The sequence below is a fragment of the Exophiala spinifera genome (genome assembly GCF_000836115.1).
Source record: "Exophiala spinifera strain CBS 89968 unplaced genomic scaffold supercont1.1, whole genome shotgun sequence".
In the NCBI taxonomy this organism is placed as follows: domain Eukaryota; kingdom Fungi; phylum Ascomycota; class Eurotiomycetes; order Chaetothyriales; family Herpotrichiellaceae; genus Exophiala; species Exophiala spinifera.
This window is the reverse complement of record NW_015622513.1, coordinates 1,272,555-1,290,201: the sequence shown is the minus strand read 5'-3', so window position 1 is coordinate 1,290,201 and position 17,647 is coordinate 1,272,555. Positions and strand designations below refer to the sequence as shown.

Below are 17,647 nucleotides of genomic sequence, written 5' to 3'. Positions count from 1 at the left end.
ATTGAAGTACTCCCGGAGGTCGTCGAGGTTCAGAAGATGGAAAATAAGTGGCCCTGTCGACAGCGGCCCAATTGAGACTACTTGAAGCCCGTGAGATGTTCAACTGAAATATCTGTGCCTTGGAATCGCAACTTGTATACCTAGTGAGATTGATGAGTCGCTTGAGAATGATTGCTCCGAGTCCGACGTCGGGCCGACATTTATCCACCGGAGGGAACGAATGTGCAACAGTTCACGACGTCGCTTTTTATCCTTTGCGCCTTTGCCCATTGGTAAGACGCATTCTCACCAGTCCAGACTACTGACTACGTTCTCCTTGGACTACTAGCCAAATCTATGGGGTATACATACACGGTGACCACTATGGTCTCCAAAGCTGTGATAGTCAAGAACGCCGACTGCGTTCCTGAACACATCAGGTTCAACGACTGCCAGGTCATGCAGAGGGCCTGCGTGGACCACGGTGAACCTGAACAGGCTCCAAAGCGTATCCAAACGAACATCACAAAAGTTTATCATGACGCAACAAGAGAGGTAAGTTGACAGAGTTGAGGTTGTGGCCGCAGCCGTCCCCTCAGCCTTCCACGTTGTCGGCCACACCCCCCCCCCTTTCCCACAAATAAACATGAGCCACCATATGTCGATGCTTCATTTGCTTGAGCTTGAGGATCGAACTCCTGAGTCGGGGTGACTCATTCTTCTGGTCGCTGGCAGCCTGGCATCATGGTATATAACACTCGCCCCATTGCTTCACTTTATCCAGAAAGCCGCAGCGTCGGCTGTGAGGGACACTTCCATTGATCTAGGAGCCTTTGCTTTCAACAGCCACTCGGAAACCTTGTTCTTCTAAGAAATCAACAGGTTTGGATACTTCAACGGCATCCTCACCCTTGAAGTGAATGGCAATATGGCCCTCCATCAGCGCCTACTACGTGACATTGCAGAATTTCAGTCAAAGCCTTACCCTTTCATCACGTTCATTCCGCGGACGGACATCCACAGTGCCTGTCTTATTCTCACCCCAGAAGCAAAGAGGCCCATCCACCTAACGGTGCGCATTCCGCACGACTTCCCCCTCCACCCACCAACTGTTGCCTGCGACACTCCAATTCAACACCCCAACGTATTTGGCAGTTATATCTGTGCTAGCATCCTCAACACACAGGAGGGCTATACACCGGCGTACACTCTCCAGGGTATCGCCATACAGATATTGAGCTTCTTCAATAGCGACCACATCGAGCAGACATCGGGCAGGAAGGTCGATCTGCGAACGTACAAGCAACTTGACAATACTCGTCCACAGTATCACTGTCACCTCTGTCAGTTTGGGGCTGTCGGATCTCAGGAACGGACGCTGTTGGCAGACTCCACGGTCGAAACGGCTATCGACCCAGTTATCATCTTCTGTGACGCGGCCTTCGAAAGCGATGCTGCACCCACTAAACAGCCTTTAACACGCCTACCGGACGAAATCTTGGCCCTCGTCTGTGACAAATTGGAGTCTGAGGATCTTTCCAAATTTGCTCGTGCGTGGAACAGGGTTGGTGGCCCTCAGGGTGTTGTAACAAAGTTCAATATCCTTCGCAACCGAGAACTGCAATGCTTCGTTCTCAAGAAATCCTTCCGGGAAACAACACTGGGGATCGGCGTGGGTGCTATTTTCACAGCGGGCAGGAAAAGGATGATTGCGAGCGAATTTGATCTTCTCTCTGACACTGCCTATAAAAGCCATCGCGTCCGGAAATCTGTCCACGGAGCACCGTTCCGATGCTGGCTACCTCTCCCTCTATCGCGAAGCCATTATGCTCGAGTCAAGGACCGCATCAGTGGTTGTCTTGGTAATATTGCCAGCGCAGCAGAACTCGGACAGTTGACAGGATCCGATATTGTCTACAACTTCCTGAACGACATTGTAGTAAGGCTGAGCCAAGCTACACAGCCTAGGAAATGCAGCCACAGCTTCCATCAAAGAGTCCCGCAACGCGTCCTCGAGGAGCAAGACATTAAGAGCACACTGAAACATGCTTCAGAGAAGGCCATCGAGTCGTACTTTCACATATTCCACCTGCTTTTGTGCTTGGCCACAACTTACGATTCCGTTGTCCAAGTCGCAAACCGCACGCTCGAAAACTTCAAAAAGGGCTCCACCTCGAAAACCAACTGTCCCAATCTGGGACATCTTCTGGTTGCATCTCTCATTGCGGATGTGGACCTCACTCAGCATCTCCGAATCGCCATCATTCGCGAGGCCGTCACTCGCAATGTTGTTTGGATGCTCGATAGGCGAAACGGCGCCGGTATGGTAGACCTTGTGTACATGGAGCCTGACGAAGTGTGCGAATATCGACTCACAAAGACATTTGAAGCTTCCAAGACATCATACCGTCTACTCATGTTCATCAATCTGTTTCGTCTGACCGTAAATCGTGGCAGCGGACCCGGTCGGAAGACTCTCGTTCAAATGCGCGAAGAGCTCTTTGATTCGTATGGCGCCCCACCGTTCGGTGCTGCAGCACGTCTTGCTGCTCAAGTCAAAAAGATCCAGGATGTCGACAATTTTGACGACTTCTTGGCTGTCATGGGCATCGAGAATCTTCCCTCCAAGGCAGAATTGACCGATTTTCTCCGGAAATGCGTGGCAGAAAGCATGAGAAAGGGTTACTCGATTCCAGGAGCCAGCCAGACTGATGCTAAGGCTATGCGAGAAGGCTCCCAACGCGGACGTGGGCGAGTACGCAGCTTTTTTCCTGGCAGCGGACACCCGGGTTATGGCTTCCCAGGGCTCGACCGTCGCAGTGCGGGCCGCGGAAGACAACCCGCTGCGTTTGGACGCAACTACCGGGCACGCGGTGGACAGGGCCGAGGACGTGGTCGCAACTTGATGGGCGTTGCACCGGGCATCATGTGAAGTGAGTGATTTGAAAGGAGAATGAGAATATGAGAGGATCACAAGACTTCTTCTTTGTGCGAGACTTTTTGATAAGCGGGCTGTCTATGTACAATAACTCCCTCGTGTTGAGTGGCGGGCTAATGGAACATGATAAACTAACACTTGAATTTCACCCATGAAATCGTTACAATTCTTTCTTCTCCTTCAAAAGTTTAGCTTCGGCCTTGCGAGCATCTTGCCGGCCGACAGAATGTCTATCTCCTACCGCCTTCTCTCCACCAATGGCCCGGAATGCTTGGTAAAAGGTCCACTCTACGGCCTCCTCAACAGGTTTGTCGAACAAGTAAGGAAGCGCAGGAACGCATGCAAGGCCAAGCTGGAACACAGGTCAGTCGCAGGACAGTACTGCTTCAGGGCCCTTTACTTACCCCGATGGGACCCCACGTCCGTATTGTTGGATTCTTTGCGTTCTTCAAGGCTTTGCCGGAGTACTTGACAACACTATGGATTGTGAAGGCTGGAAGACCCATAGATGCAAGACTCTGGAAGACGGCTCGTTGTGCCATGACACTCCGATAGTCCTCGATGGCAGGGATATGTACCGGCTGCTTTGCGAGTGCTTGTGCCTCAGGTGGAGTCTGGGTCGCGTCCCGATACTCGTCACCGTCTGGATATAACAACTTTTGATTCCTCTTGTATGCCCGCCATCCTTCATTGGCGACATCGCCCAGGACATATGCCCATGACACACCGTACGCACCTCGGACGAGCCACGGATGTGCGACGGGGCGGAATGACTCGCCTATGTCGGACGTGTATGCGACGTAGCGATGAGCACTGAGCATGATGGTTCGCAAACGGTTGGCGTACGCGGCGTACCGCATATTTGTGTCGGTCGTGTCGGGCGCCGCACCCTCGTAGATATTGTCCATCCAGTCATCTTGCCTGTCGACGATCTTCTGTAGGTCTTTGGGTAGCTTTTCTCGTGGGAAGGCTGTGTTCGGAGCACGCGGAGCTTCCTTGTCGCTGGAAGTATTGCGCTCCGCCATGGTTCAGGTACGCTTCAGGAGGTGGGAGAGCTGGAGAAGAGGTTGTCAGGTACTTACATCTGCTACCTGTCGAGTGCTGAAGGAGAGGCGGTGCAGGCAGACAAGGCACAGCAAGAGAAAATAGTTCGAGGCTGGATATGCCTGGTTCCAACATCCAGCAAAGCATAAACCGGGGAGCCCACTAGCCTCGGTCGGGGAACGACACTCACTATGACGAAGGGGCGGAGAGTGACCCAGGAATAACTCGTAGTCCGCCGTAGCTGGAGTCAGTGCCGGATTATATGCTTGACCGTATATGTTGTCACGTGCAGCTCCTTAAGCTCGAAACTGCCGCGAGCGAAAGTCGCAAGCATGCTGAAGAGAAATACTTCCTGAACAACGACAACACATCCATCGTCTTTCCCACACCCACCTCCTCCTTCACCCAGTCGTCAAGATGGTTGCTATGTACAACGTTGCCGGCCGGCAGGTCGGATCACACTGGGTGCGTCCGTCCTAGCAAATCTCAACAACTCTTCTCTGCCCCATGTACATCGGGCGTTGGGTATATATGCTGACAATTCGTAGCTGGCCATTGCCACGCTTAGTGCGACTTTCGGTATCCCATATCTGCTGACACGAGGCGGCGGTTCCAAGAAGTCACCTACACCCCCGATCAACGCTTCAAGCAAGGACGAGGAGAAGTTCATTCAGTAGGAATCCGACCACCGCCGAGCACCCCTTTGGTATCCTAACCTTTTCGCAGAGAGTTTCTGCAACAAGTCGAGCAAGAAAACAAGAAGGAGGCACACTAGACGAACGATGGTTTGCAGCTACCCGGAAGGAGATGGAATCCTCAAGTTGGGACTTGTATATAACCTAGAAGGATGAAAAAGTGATCACTTCGGCACTTCTTGACAAACGGAACGCCCGTACATTACTATGGAAAAAAAATAGCCAGATTTAGCCGTCACAGTCTCAGTTCAAAGACTTCTCCGCCCTCGGTCGGTCGACCCATCTTGACTTTTGCAGTCCTTTGTTTCAGGTCCATAACGATTGAGAACAAAGTCTGTATGGTGCTCTTCTCGCTCACGGCTCGACAAATTGCGGCCGGGTAGTTCTTCTCGTCCTTGAACATCTCGGTGAAATTGTGCATCGTTGGCTTTTCAATGCCACTCAACAGTTCCTGGATGCGGCTCAGGCGGAAAGGTGAGTCAGGCAAGAAAGACGAGCCTTGCACCTTGTGTTCTTTGACAAAATGGTTCGAATGGGTGCAGATCCCCCTGGGGTCCATGGGCATTTCGACAATATCGAGCGCAGAGCATTCAAGACCACAGGCGCCTGTGGCTGCATCTGCAATTGTGATATGACTCGCGGCCGCAACACCTGCTTGCTGCAGAGCGGTTTCTGCTTCTTGTCGGGAAGTACTGTCTAACACTCTCCGCAGAGCCAGATGCACAGGAAGTTTGTTGTATGACACGCCCAGCGCTACGATCGCGTTCAAAGTGACTCCAACACCGGCCGAGTTCAAGCCAATCTTGCCTATAAGACCACCCTCGGTCATCATCTTTATCGTCGGCTTGGGGGGTTGCTCAATGCTCAGACAAATGATATTTGGCGTTTGTTCGATACGCCAGTCCCAATTCTGGCCAATGAAACTCTCATCCGAGGTCTTCCAGGCAAATGCAGTGCATCCGTCACTCAGCATGCCATATGCGATTTCAGTACGAACGTTCAGTGCGATAATCGACTCAAGATCGACAGCGGCCCCTGATGCCACACCTTTCATTTCCTCTAGGTAGTCCGGGTACGACATCTCGAGGAAAGGGACAAATGCTCTGGCAACATCGCGAACCTGAGGCCATGACAGCTTGGTGCGCTCCTTGAAAAACGCCTCGTAGAAAGCGATACTTCCATGGACCTCGGTTTTGGCGCTATTCCCGTGTTGCCGGCCAATCTAGATAGGTCGTGAGAGGCGTTCTCCGGTCGTCTGAAGGGTCAAAACTCACCTCGAAGGGGCTGCCTGAACATTTGACGTGCTTCATTGTGCAGAGTGTCTCTTGATAGATGGCGAACGGCGATTTGTGATCGAACTCGACTCGACGACTGGTACCAGTTGTATTATCTTGCTCGTGGCTGCCAGCGACATCCCCTCACTGCGGAGTTCAGCGGATTGCTAAGTGCCGTATATCCAGAGGAACCTGTGCCTCTTGATTACTCCGTTCTGGCGCAGGGATAGTCGAGCGCATCTTCGCTGTCGCCAGAGAAACTCGTGTAGGGAAGTAGAAGTTGGTCTGTGGTTGTTGCTGGTGTCATCGACTTCGCCCCGTACCTGGTGCTGCTACTGTCACGCATTCACTTTATAGCGCAAGCCGAGCTCGCCCTAAATTACTACCTACTTGTATGTATCTATGTATCTATGTACTTGTCGAATCCTGTCTCCCAATTTGCCGTGGACTTGAATGTTATTCTGTATTTCGGATTACGCGTATGAGTGATTTCTCGACAAGTATCAACCTCTCCCGCCGATCTGTCCACCCCGGTTACAGATGAGAGTTCCGTTCCCAGCCGCTCTGCGTATTGGGATCGACATCATCGCGACCAACCGTATTCTCTGTCCGCTCAAGCCTGATGGTAAACGCTTGGGTAAACTAACGGCACGGTTTCTTCATGCAAAGGAGCTGGACGATCTTAGCCGTCGTTATCCATTATGGACACAGTTGGAATCTCTGGATGAGTCAAACCGACGACAGATTGCGTGCTGGATCGCTGGACGATGGGCAGCCAAAGAGGCCGCAAAGAAAGCTTGGGACGCTACGTTGTTAGGCTTTCGCGACTTGAGGGTCGAGACCGAGATCGGAGGCAGCGTAAACATCATCTGCGACACAAACCCAGATCCGAATACGTCGTTCCGCGGCAAATTCACCGAACAGATTGCGCGATTAAGTATCAGTCACGACGGAGACTACACCATCGCAACCGTCCTCGCGACCCCTTTGCACAAGGACATCTCAACCATCTTAAAGCTTAGAAAAACAGAGGCAGAAGCGAGACTGGCTGGATCAAATCAATAATCCCAGACCTCGCAGTATCCGGCTTGTAGAATACGACTCGCTCCAACAATGGCGCCAAGGTCAGCAATACACGAAACAGACCCTCGATGGACAGCAGTCGAAGACTACACCTCGACTCATTTGTTTAATCCTACACGTAACAAACACCATGGCGTTCTGGAGTATGCCTACAGGAATTCGCTGGAGAAGGGTCTCCCAGACATAGCGGTCGACCCCTCCCAAGGGAAGTACCTGTCCTTACAAGTCCAACTTACAGGAGCGAAGAATATCTTGGAGGTCGGCACTTTAGGAGGGTACTCTACCATTTGGCTGGCAATTGGAGCTGGCAAGAATGGAAAGGTCACTTCGGTCGAGGTTGATCCACATCACAAAAATGTCGCGGAAGAGAATATCGCACATGCCGGCTTCGACGACCAGGTTGATGTGCTGCTAGGCAAAGGCACCGATATTCTACCTCAGCTGGTGGAAGACGTGAAAAGTGGCAGACGTGAACCGTTTGACTTTGTCTTCATCGACGCAGACAAGGAGAACAACTTGGCATATTACGAGTCAGCTTTGCAAATGATCAGACCCAAAACATGTGTCTACGTGGACAATGTGGTTAGAAGCGGCCGTATCATTGACGAGCAAGCGATACGAGAGGACTCGCGTGTTATAGGCGCACGGCAGTTAATCGAGGCGGTTGGCAAGGATGACAGGGTCGACGCGGTGGTGCTTCAGACCGTGGGATCAAAAAATTACGACGGATTTCTACTTGCGGTTCTCAAGTAGGTCGCGGCGTGGTATGATGATACTGTTGAAGCATCTACCCATGTCACATGAAGAATGGTTCGCGTTGTTGATACCGAGAATAAATGGTTGTTGAGTGTCTGGCATCTTCGCTCTTGCACATTTTCATTCACTGTTTAGGAGATGCTTGACTTCCTTGGAGCAGCTACTAAGTTCCTGCCACCGTCGCCACAACGCCTTTGCTTGCTCCTTCTTCAGGCACACATCACACGCATTCTTACCCTACAACAATCTTTCAGGTCTGATGTATCCTTTCAGCCGTCCCTTCGTCTATCAGCAACTTATCAATTACAAAAAGGAAGCCTTCGATATGTCACTCAACGACGATATTATTCGAGAAATACTCTCTCAGCTTTGATATTCGGCTTCTACACATGATTTTCTTCCCGCTTTGGGTGTCTGTTCGGGTTAGAAGCAACTTAGAGAACCGCTCCTGATGAAGAATCTCGCTCCAGATGGAAAACGTCTGAGGTAATTGTTTGCTCGACGTTTGGCTTACGGCAGGCCAAATCACTTGGAAGCAACTCAAACCTTAAGCGTCGCCCTCACAGTTCCAGGACAGGCAGGATGGCATGATTGCTTGAAGCTCTCCCCTGATCTAGACCGGAGAACATGGGCCACGCTTGGGTACCATCCCGAACGAGGCCCACATAAGCAAGCAACCCATACAAGACATGATCAGCCGCCTAATATGTTTGAGACAACTGATTTGGCTGGGGATGCGCAATCTAGTCTGCTTCTCTATGGTCATTAAGGGAGAATACGCGCTGTGTGACTGGAAAGGGGAACCAAACCTTCCTGGTGCCGTGTTTTCGGACTTGCTCAGAGCACTTCCACCGAGCCGTACGAGCGTTGAGATGGACATTGGAGGGACGCACAGTGCAGGGATGTGTATCGCTTTGCGTGGTATACTTCCTAGACTGAGGCACCTCCGGGTTCGGGCGCTGCACCATTGTCCTGAAGCTCTTGTGCTCGCTCCGCAGTTTCGGTCATGCATCGTCAGCTTTTGCAGTTTTCTGAGAGGCCATCTCTCAAGAAGAGATGAGGGCTGTGCCTACCACGACCAAAACGGCAGGCTCGGCCCTATTGACAATAAATCGACCAGGACACGCAGCATAAACACATAAGGATGTACGGGGGTATCATTTGGAGGCTAACATCGTTATACTCGAGAGACCCTTCCTTGATGCCCGCTCTATGGTACTGTAGGGTGTTGATGGAAGATGTCCTTCCAGTACCTTTCACAAGTAATCCAATTAGGAGCTGGATTACAATATTCGACATCAAACGCCGCCTGACTTTCGCTCTCCGGATTTGCAGACTTCAATGTGCCGCATATCCTTTAAGTCTACGCCAATATCCCTGGTACATGCTCAAAGACTACGATAATGTGGCTTGAGTTGGCTCCTTGTACGATCTGGAACTACATCTGGAGGAGGTGTGGCGGAGGACTACGGATATAAGTCGCATTCCACGGGCCTACCTTTCAGAGTATCGGCAAAGCTTGGGCTGGGACTGGCTTCAATATATTTGCTGGCAAAAATTGTACCTTGTCAAATACACAGTGAATGAACCGACCTTCGAGATGGCTGAGATGTTGGCCGCAGTGGATGCTTATTACCAGAGAAATCCAATACAGCTTCGTCCGCAACGATCCTAGGTATCCGGATTTGCGCACCTCACAGCTTGAATCCCACCGAATCCTACGTGAAGAGTGGTTGACTATTGGGCTGACTAGATCGACAACTGTCAGAAAACGGGATCTGGCTTTGCTTCATTTTCAACGGCGATGATAAAGGAATCCAGATTGCACGTTGTGTTTGATATGAAGGATGCATTTCAGGCTACTGATGTTGGTCTGTGAAATTGGTCTCATCACTCCTTGTCCAAGTCCGTCAATGTACCAGGCTTATGAGCGACTTTCTTGTTGTTTTGATCGGTGAAGACGACAGCGGGTGCATGGTTCGTTCCTTTGGCCCCTGTATTATGGGCTTCATGGTCGTCTGTGATGATTTGCTCGACCTGGAATAGTTAGCTACGTGGGTGGATGTTGATTGAGTAACAGAGATATCTTCACCTGTCCTTCGTGTTTTCCTCCTCGATACTGTGCGTTATCTGTCAGCCTTTCACGTGTTCAACAAGGATTCGGAAGGTCTCTCTATACGCTCCACGTACTGGTGTGCTGACAGTGTCACCTTTGTCGATGGTGGCTCCGCCTTTGGACTTGACTTCGGACATTTGGGCCGGGATGTGGATTTCTTACCGTTTTCTCTCGGTAGTCGCAGCGCTCGTGAGGGATGTACCTTGGTAGGTAGGTATGAAGACAAAGAGTCAAGAATAAGGTACACAGCAAAGTGACGGGCACGGTGGGATTGCTAGGACTGAGAAGAAGTGATGGACGTTGACGAGCTACTGGCGCACCTTGCATTGTATAATACCTATGCGATGCTACCGAAATGTGATTTGTGCCGTTGATGTCATGGGGGGGGAGAAGATGGACTTTCACAGATGGTGGTATGAGCATCGGCATTTCCACTCCTCGTACGAATTGCGGCTGTTAATACCTCTTGGTCAAAGGTACTCGTCCCTTGGGTACTCGTACTCGCAGGTGGTGTGTACAGGAGACAAGGCTCCGCAAATGCAGATGCGTAATTGGCTGGGAACCCGTAATCCGTGCCGTCACATACCTCGCCCCCCTTTCACTCTTCTCTTCCCACGCCGGTCAAGGATCCTGTCGATCGATACCACCGAGCAATCAGTATCGTATAACTCGTCCCAGACGACGAACATGATCTCACCTCGTCTCCAGTCGCCTAGACATGACATCACTATGAGTAGATGCTGGTACCTGCATACCTTGCCTTACGATCTGAGAGGATCATTTTTTAAAAGTCGATTCCGTGACCATACCTACCGTCCACTTTTACTGCTCGTTGTCTGTAAAAAAACAAATAAGTACTCGAAGACGTTCTCATAACACAAATCATCAAGAGAAACGCGATAAAACAACACAAACTCTCTCCACAAACAAAACAGCACTTGGACTTCACACGACACATCTCTCGTACGAGTAGTACACCATGGCCGCCAGAAATGCAGACTCCATGACCAACGCACAAGGCGAATTCCATCCCTCTAGGCCTCGTGATGAACCAATGGAAAAGAAAGGTGTACGTTCAACTGACGCCTGCATTTGCCCTTGCCTCCGCCATGTCCTCTCCCGCCCTCTGTCTCTACCCTCTTAATCCTCCAGATTCAACAACACCTTTCTTTTTGTGCAGCCACTGACACTTGCGTCGTTGTGCTAGCACCAAATTGGCCAAAAAGTCAGCCCGGCCGACAACGCACCAGAGTTCTCTGCAAAGACGCTTCCCCCGGGAACCGCGCCCAAGGAATCAACGTATCAACCGAACCCAGTCTCTGAAGTCCCGGGACAAGCCAACAACCCTGACGTGCTTCGGTCCCACGGCAAGGAAGAGGTCCGCACCGACCCGCTGAGCACGATGCCCGGGGCCACCTCCGCGGACGTGCACACCGGTCTAGGCAAGCCCATGCAAGGCGAGACGAGCAACGAACTGGAACACGATGGGCGCCACACTCGAAAGATCCTGGGGAGCGGCCCTGAGGCTAGGGGCGCCACGGGCGGAAGTGGTCTGCACGGTGATGTAAACGTCGAGTTCCGCAGGCTCGGGACAGACGGGCACCCCCGCGGGCCACTTGCTGGACACAACGACACACTCGAAGGCTCGAAGATTGAGCCCGTGCGGGACGAAGAACTTGCGGCCGAAGGTGATAAAGTCAAGAAGGACCCGGGATATCCGAGATCAAAGGACGCGACGGGCGTCCCTGATCGAGGAGCAGGGAATGATCATAAGCAATAATCGAGCCTCGTTTTGCGCAGCATATTATATATGAAAAGCTTGAGTCAGAGGAGCCGCGTCACTTTGGTCGGTTGTACTTTGAGGGGAAAGCCATATGCGAAGTAGTCCTGCTGTGACAGTAAAACAGATATTAAATGTATCGAGATCAATTCTTCTCATTCTGTCCCGCACCTGCGGTGAACAAGCCCCGGAAAGGAAAGAGAGAACGACTACGGAGTTGTCGAATATATATGCGGGTACTCGTACTTCAGCTGCGGTGAAAGTCGAGACAAAGGCGGCCCGAATGCTCCGCCGTATATATTTCTCGGCAATCTTGCCTAAACCCTAATCAGCGCTCGTTGATATCGGTCAATGCATCGTGCTCCCGATTCCCCAGGGCGGCCGTGTTAAAACAATCACGACCATCCTTCCTCGATACATCGAGCATGCCGGCGTGCAGTCTCAGAGCAAATTGAGAGTCACGTTGAAGATGATACCGAGCCTGCGACGAATGCCGGATGTTCCTCAAAAGGCCAGATCTCACTGCTGGCTCTCGCCCAACGCTTGCCGATGATGAAACTCTACTGATGGTTCAAGATGGTGTTGGGCTCTATGAAGGGTTCGATCAATCCACCTCCCCGTGCGATGTCTTGAGTCATGAACTAATTGTCCGATCCAAAGGAAATACAAAATCGCTAGCTGCCAGAAAGGGCATGTCTATTTGACTTCTCACCGCGCGTATTACGTCGATGATGCGGACCCTCGAAACAATTCTTGGGCTATCGAGCTCAAGGAAGTTGAGAAATATGAGTACCAGGTGAGTCTACGTGTTGTTCTGCTCAAGCTCCTTACTCCTGGCTCATTCAGCTTGTGTCCTTTAGGCCGGATTTCTCAAATCGTCGGCCAAGGTCACGCTGTTCCCAAAACCATTGAAACGCGGGTTTGGCGATTCCGCCGCGAAGCCACTACAGTTCCAGAGGTTGGCATCGGCATCTTCGCCCACATCCAGATCTACGAGTCCATTCCGCTCACCAGCTATGTCTACGACCGCCGAACCTCTTGTGGTGGGCACGTGGGTGTGTCCCATCTGTTCATTTTCCAACCCCGTGCCCTCAAATTTCGATCCAACTATTGCCACTGAGGCTTTCCCACTGCCGCCCTGCCTTGCTTGTGGCATCAAACCTCCATTTGCCTTAGTTCTCAAGGCCGCCATCGCTGCAAACGCAAAACGGGTCCCAGAGAGTAGGATTAACACTTCACATGGCGCCGAGGCCATTGCCTCACCGACCACTCACGATGATGGCAACATAACCGACGACGTCCCTTGTCCACGGTGTACCTTTCGCAATCACCCTGGTATGCGAATATGCGAGCTCTGCTCTTCTCCACTTCCGGTGCCATCTTCGATACAGCGTGTAGCTTTTGCGGAATCGACGAACAGGTCTGAATCCCCCGGACCTGAGATCGCCGGACTGACTCTGGAGGACGAACAGCATGAATTACTCTCTGTGAAGTTCTCATTCCGCACCGGTGGGGATCGAGTATTTTATGATCGGCTTAAGAACGCCATGATACAGCGCAAGTGGTTGCTACAATCCGCGCCACCTATCCCCCGTGCCGAAACTCGTCCGATGACACCTGTTGATAATGCAAGCCCTGCATCCTTACCAGGCCCGCGTACATCTGCTGTGGGGATTGCTGGTCTCGAACAGCGAGGGCTGGAGACTCGACGAAACAATGAGACCGTCCTGGGTAATGCATTCGGAGATCTGGAAGCTTTGATGGCATCCGCTAAGGACATTGTTGCTCTCGCCGAGAAATTTGCAACGGAAACAGGATCAGGCTTGGGCTTGACGGGGTCCTTATCCGATCCTCTTCTCTCGCGTTCGGCTGCTGCACTGGGCATGGTCACCACCAAAGATATAGTCGGAGACAGCTCGAATACCTTGTACATCTCCGAATTGGCTCGAAACCTCGCAGAGTATGCTACGGATGATCGGAGAGGTATCCTTCGCAGTCAAGGGGGCACGATGAGCCTAGTCGACTTCTGGGCTATGTTTAACAGGAGTCAGAATGGAGTGGAGCTAGTGAGTCCGTCTGACTTTCACAAGGCTGCGGAAGCGTGGGAAAAGCTCGGACTACCGGTTAAGATTCGCAGGTTTAGGAGTGGTCTTTTGGCCGTACAACGGAGAGATGCCAGCGACGAAAAGACCGTCAAGCAATTGAAGGATTGGCTGGAGTCTTTGCGTGTGCCTGAGCCAGAGCACATCCCAGCCTGGGACTGGTCTACTTTTGGATTCGGTGTGACGGCTCAGCAAGCAGCTGCGAAGTTCGGATGGAGTCTGGGAGTTGCGGTGGAAGAACTGGAGATGGCGGAGGAGAAAGGTGCTCTCTGTCGAGAGGAGGGTGTAGAAGGACTCAAGTTCTGGCTTAATTTTCTGGTTCAGGATGAGTAAAGTCGCTGTGTATGTTCTTACGAGATATATATGGAATACATTACATAGAATCGGTATGCTTATGCTCTGCCTTAAGGGCAATACTCTCCGACCTGGACACGTCGCGCCTCATCACCGTCGACGAGGCTGAGTCTCCCCACGTGTAAAGATCGGCGGACCTGCCGTATCAGCAAATTCCCCCCCAGCTCCTGAGTCTTTTTTTGAGGACAAACCAGGATGCAACTCCAGACTGCGCTTCGCAGTACGGAGTCCAGCAGCAAAGTGTCCTGTACAGCACGGGCAGAACTTGTTCTTTTTTTTTTTGCACAATGATAGCGTCTCACCCAAGTCGATCCTTCGTCTAACTATCCAAGCTCAATGGCGAGACTGGGCAGGGGAGGGTTCCTCTCCCTCGCCGTGATCTTCCACCTGGTCTACATTTATTCCATCTTCGATATCTATTTCACGAGTCCGATCGTCCATGGCATGAAACCTTACAAAGTCGAGTTGGACCGCGCTCCTGCAAAGAGACTCGTTTTATTTGTTGGTGACGGACTGCGCGCCGACAAAGCCTTCCAGTCGTTCCCCGACCCAAATCCTCCAGACCCGGGCAATGCGGATCTGACACCTCGTCCTCTTGCGCCGTTCCTTCGCTCGCGAGTGCTTGAACATGGCACATTTGGCGTATCGCATACTCGAGTGCCTACCGAGTCCAGGCCAGGCCATGTCGCGCTTATAGCCGGACTGTACGAGGATGTCTCCGCAGTCACCACTGGGTGGAAGTTGAACCCGGTGGACTTTGATAGTGTCTTCAATCGCAGTCGCCATACTTGGAGTTGGGGAAGTCCGGACATCCTGCCCATGTTCAAAGAAGGCGCTGTGCCAGGGCGAGTCGATGCCGACCATTACCCAGAAGACTTCGAGGACTTCACCTCCGACTCAGTCGCGCTGGACATCTGGGTATTTGATAAGGTCAAGGAGCTTTTCCAATCGGCAAGCACAAATTCCACTCTCGATGCCATGCTCCGAGATGACAAACTCGTCTTCTTCCTGCATTTGCTTGGGTTGGACACTGCCGGTCATGGCTTCCGCCCTTATTCGAAAGAGTACTTGAACAACATCAAAGTCGTTGATAAGGGAGTCGAGGACGTCACAAAGCTTATAGACAGCTTCTACGGCGACGGCGAGACGGCTTACGTTTTCACCGCCGACCACGGAATGAGTGACTGGGGAAGCCATGGCGACGGTCATCCCGACAATACAAGGACTCCATTGATCGTTTGGGGTGCCGGGGCCGCGAAACCTGAGATCTATCGCCAAGTCAAAGCGCCGGGGCACGAGGATGGCTTTTCGTTCGATTGGGGATTAGACCATGTTCGACGACACGACGTGGATCAGGCAGATGTTGCAGCACTGATGGCGTACCTTGTTGGAGTCGAGTTCCCAGTCAATTCTGTCGGCCGACTGCCGTTGAACTACTTGGCCGCCAGCCCCCGTGAAAAGGCTGTAGCAGCAATTGTGAATGCCAAACAGCTTCTCGAGATATATCACGTGAAAGAGGAACAGAAAAGAGCGACGTCGCTGAACTATCAGCCGTATTCCGCCTTTGCAAGCGCCAACACCACGATTGAAAGTCAGATCTCGCTCATTGAGAGCCTCATAGGCCAAGGGCAATATGAAGATGCTGTCAAAATGTCTTCAGACCTGTTCAATGACGGCCTCCAGGGTTTACGATACCTGCAAACTTATGACTGGCTATTTCTTCGCGCTCTGATCACTCTAGGATATCTTGGTTGGATCGCCTATGCTGCCACCACTGTGATTGATATCCACGTGCTTCACGGGGCAATCTCAGATGATAGGACGACTGGAACCACCATCGCATTCTCTTCTATTTTGGTATTACTATACTCTTTTTTCGTCGTTGAGCGTTCTCCTGTCACGTATTACGCGTATGCTTTGTTCCCTGTTTTCTTCTGGGAAGAGGTTTTTGCAAGGAGAAAGGCTTTCATGTCTGGGTTTCAGATTCTTTTCGACCATATCCAAGGAGTCTCGGCGTACACAATTCTTTCAGTGCAGGGCGTGGCGTATCTTCTTGTCGTCGAAGGGCTTGTGAGTCTCCAATCCGAATCGAGACTATACTGTCTTCTAACCATCACAGGTACAATCATACTTTCACCGCCCTTTACTCAGTGTCTGCTACGTTTTCGGCGCCGTCTTTCCCGCATTCTATGGCATCGAATTTATGCGCAAAAATCGCGGTCTTGTACTATCCTGGGCAGCGGGCTGCCTTGTGATGAGCACATTTACTCTGCTCCCAGCAATTAAAGTTGAAGATGTGAACACCATTACGGCTGGTGGGCTTCTTATGCTAGGGGCAGGACTCGCGTACCTCTATTACGAACACGACATCCATTCCCAGTCCAAATCAGGGCAACCAGCCTCCGAGCCTAATACGGTGTCACGAATGCTCATGGGTCTTCAGTTGGGTGTCATCCTACTTGCCATCATTGTTACACGATCAAGTGTCTCATCAATCCAGGCGAAGAATGGCCTGCCTCTTGGCAACCAGGTTGTGGGCTGGATCGCTCTGATCTCATCTCTTATATTACCGTTCGTCCATCGGATCGCACCGAACCGGCATTATCTTCATCGCCTAGTCATCATCTTCCTCACCTTTTCACCCTCCTTCATCATACTCACCATCTCCTACGAAGGACTCTTCTATTTCGCATTCTGTTCAACACTGCTAGCCTGGGTGCGACTGGAGCATGCCATTCAGGTCCATGGCGGACCTAAGTCTGGCTCTGTGACGGCTCCTTTAGCAAACGGAGTCACCATTACCTCGACAACATCATCTCAGTCTGCCAATCTGCGCCCCGAGGAGACGTTCCGCACACTTGTATTGACAGATCTTCGCCGAGCGCTGTTCTTCCTCTTCTTCTTGCAGTCAGGGTTCTTTTCAACAGGGAACATTGCGTCGATATCAAGTTTCAGTCTCGACGCGGTGAACCGGCTCGTTCCAGTCTTTGACCCATTTTCTCAAGGAGCCCTCCTGCTCTTCAAGATCATGGTTCCATTCAGCATTATCTCGGCCGCACTCGGCATACTAAATCGACGGCTAGGCCTCCAGTCGTCGGCTCTATTCATGGTTGTCATGGCGCTAAGCGATCTGATGACGCTCAACTTCTTTTGGATGGTCAGGGATGAGGGTAGTTGGCTGGAGATTGGCACCACGATTAGCCATTTCGTTATTGGTAGTTTGATGTGCGTGTTTGTAGCGGGTCTGGAGGGTGTTAGTCACGCTTTGATTAGTGGTGTCGAGGTTGATGGATTTGAGGACACGGTCAGAGCGAATGGTGGTGTGGAGGTGGTGGCGGGTAAGGACAAATCGAATGGGGGCGTCAACGGTTCTCTGAAGGAGCATGAGGTGGCGGATGAACGTCCTGTTATCGAGTAGATATGGAGGTCCCTGGTTTGGTGTCTGGGTACGTACCTAGTTAGATGTACACCACGACCGAGTTGTAAATACGGTAAGATAGCCTCATCATTGGAGAAAGGTAGCAGT

At 51.5% G+C, this 17,647-nt stretch overlaps 10 protein-coding genes across 10 annotated transcripts; 7 read left to right on the top strand and 3 right to left on the bottom strand.

Annotated features, from left to right (window-relative positions):
- Nucleotides 1–907: 907 nt before the first annotated feature.
- PV08_00487 (uncharacterized protein) lies at nucleotides 908–2,911 on the top strand (the record flags this gene model as incomplete). The annotated part of the gene is made up of 1 exon (XM_016374852.1): nucleotides 908–2,911. The coding sequence occupies one exon, from the start codon at nucleotides 908–910 to the stop codon at nucleotides 2,909–2,911; it is 2,004 nt and encodes a 667-aa protein (XP_016240128.1).
- Nucleotides 2,912–3,077: 166 nt separating this feature from the next.
- Nucleotides 3,078–3,942, bottom strand: PV08_00486 (uncharacterized protein; the record flags this gene model as incomplete). The annotated part of the gene is made up of 2 exons (XM_016374851.1): nucleotides 3,078–3,269; nucleotides 3,322–3,942. The coding sequence occupies 2 exons, from the start codon at nucleotides 3,940–3,942 to the stop codon at nucleotides 3,078–3,080; spliced, it is 813 nt and encodes a 270-aa protein (XP_016240127.1).
- Nucleotides 3,943–4,378: 436 nt separating this feature from the next.
- Nucleotides 4,379–4,638, top strand: PV08_00485 (uncharacterized protein; the record flags this gene model as incomplete). Its single annotated transcript, XM_016374850.1, has 2 exons — nucleotides 4,379–4,426; nucleotides 4,510–4,638. 2 exons carry the CDS (start codon nucleotides 4,379–4,381, stop codon nucleotides 4,636–4,638), a joined length of 177 nt encoding a protein of 58 aa, XP_016240126.1.
- A 253-nt stretch (nucleotides 4,639–4,891) lies between these two features.
- On the bottom strand, nucleotides 4,892–5,966 carry PV08_00484 (uncharacterized protein; the record flags this gene model as incomplete). Its single annotated transcript, XM_016374849.1, has 2 exons — nucleotides 4,892–5,878; nucleotides 5,931–5,966. The coding sequence occupies 2 exons, from the start codon at nucleotides 5,964–5,966 to the stop codon at nucleotides 4,892–4,894; spliced, it is 1,023 nt and encodes a 340-aa protein (XP_016240125.1).
- A 504-nt stretch (nucleotides 5,967–6,470) lies between these two features.
- PV08_00483 (uncharacterized protein) lies at nucleotides 6,471–6,995 on the top strand (the record flags this gene model as incomplete). Its single annotated transcript, XM_016374848.1, has 1 exon — nucleotides 6,471–6,995. One exon carries the CDS (start codon nucleotides 6,471–6,473, stop codon nucleotides 6,993–6,995), a length of 525 nt encoding a protein of 174 aa, XP_016240124.1.
- Nucleotides 6,996–7,043: 48 nt separating this feature from the next.
- PV08_00482 (uncharacterized protein) lies at nucleotides 7,044–7,766 on the top strand (the record flags this gene model as incomplete). Its single annotated transcript, XM_016374847.1, has 1 exon — nucleotides 7,044–7,766. One exon carries the CDS (start codon nucleotides 7,044–7,046, stop codon nucleotides 7,764–7,766), a length of 723 nt encoding a protein of 240 aa, XP_016240123.1.
- A 1,893-nt stretch (nucleotides 7,767–9,659) lies between these two features.
- On the bottom strand, nucleotides 9,660–10,022 carry PV08_00481 (uncharacterized protein; the record flags this gene model as incomplete). The annotated part of the gene is made up of 3 exons (XM_016374846.1): nucleotides 9,660–9,806; nucleotides 9,862–9,888; nucleotides 9,960–10,022. 3 exons carry the CDS (start codon nucleotides 10,020–10,022, stop codon nucleotides 9,660–9,662), a joined length of 237 nt encoding a protein of 78 aa, XP_016240122.1.
- An 842-nt stretch (nucleotides 10,023–10,864) lies between these two features.
- PV08_00480 (uncharacterized protein) lies at nucleotides 10,865–11,665 on the top strand (the record flags this gene model as incomplete). Its single annotated transcript, XM_016374845.1, has 2 exons — nucleotides 10,865–10,954; nucleotides 11,093–11,665. The coding sequence occupies 2 exons, from the start codon at nucleotides 10,865–10,867 to the stop codon at nucleotides 11,663–11,665; spliced, it is 663 nt and encodes a 220-aa protein (XP_016240121.1).
- Nucleotides 11,666–12,162: 497 nt separating this feature from the next.
- Nucleotides 12,163–14,100, top strand: PV08_00479 (uncharacterized protein; the record flags this gene model as incomplete). Its single annotated transcript, XM_016374844.1, has 3 exons — nucleotides 12,163–12,263; nucleotides 12,326–12,461; nucleotides 12,526–14,100. 3 exons carry the CDS (start codon nucleotides 12,163–12,165, stop codon nucleotides 14,098–14,100), a joined length of 1,812 nt encoding a protein of 603 aa, XP_016240120.1.
- Nucleotides 14,101–14,457: 357 nt separating this feature from the next.
- On the top strand, nucleotides 14,458–17,539 carry PV08_00478 (uncharacterized protein; the record flags this gene model as incomplete). The annotated part of the gene is made up of 2 exons (XM_016374843.1): nucleotides 14,458–16,191; nucleotides 16,241–17,539. The coding sequence occupies 2 exons, from the start codon at nucleotides 14,458–14,460 to the stop codon at nucleotides 17,537–17,539; spliced, it is 3,033 nt and encodes a 1,010-aa protein (XP_016240119.1).
- Between the last annotated feature and the right edge of the window lie 108 nt (nucleotides 17,540–17,647).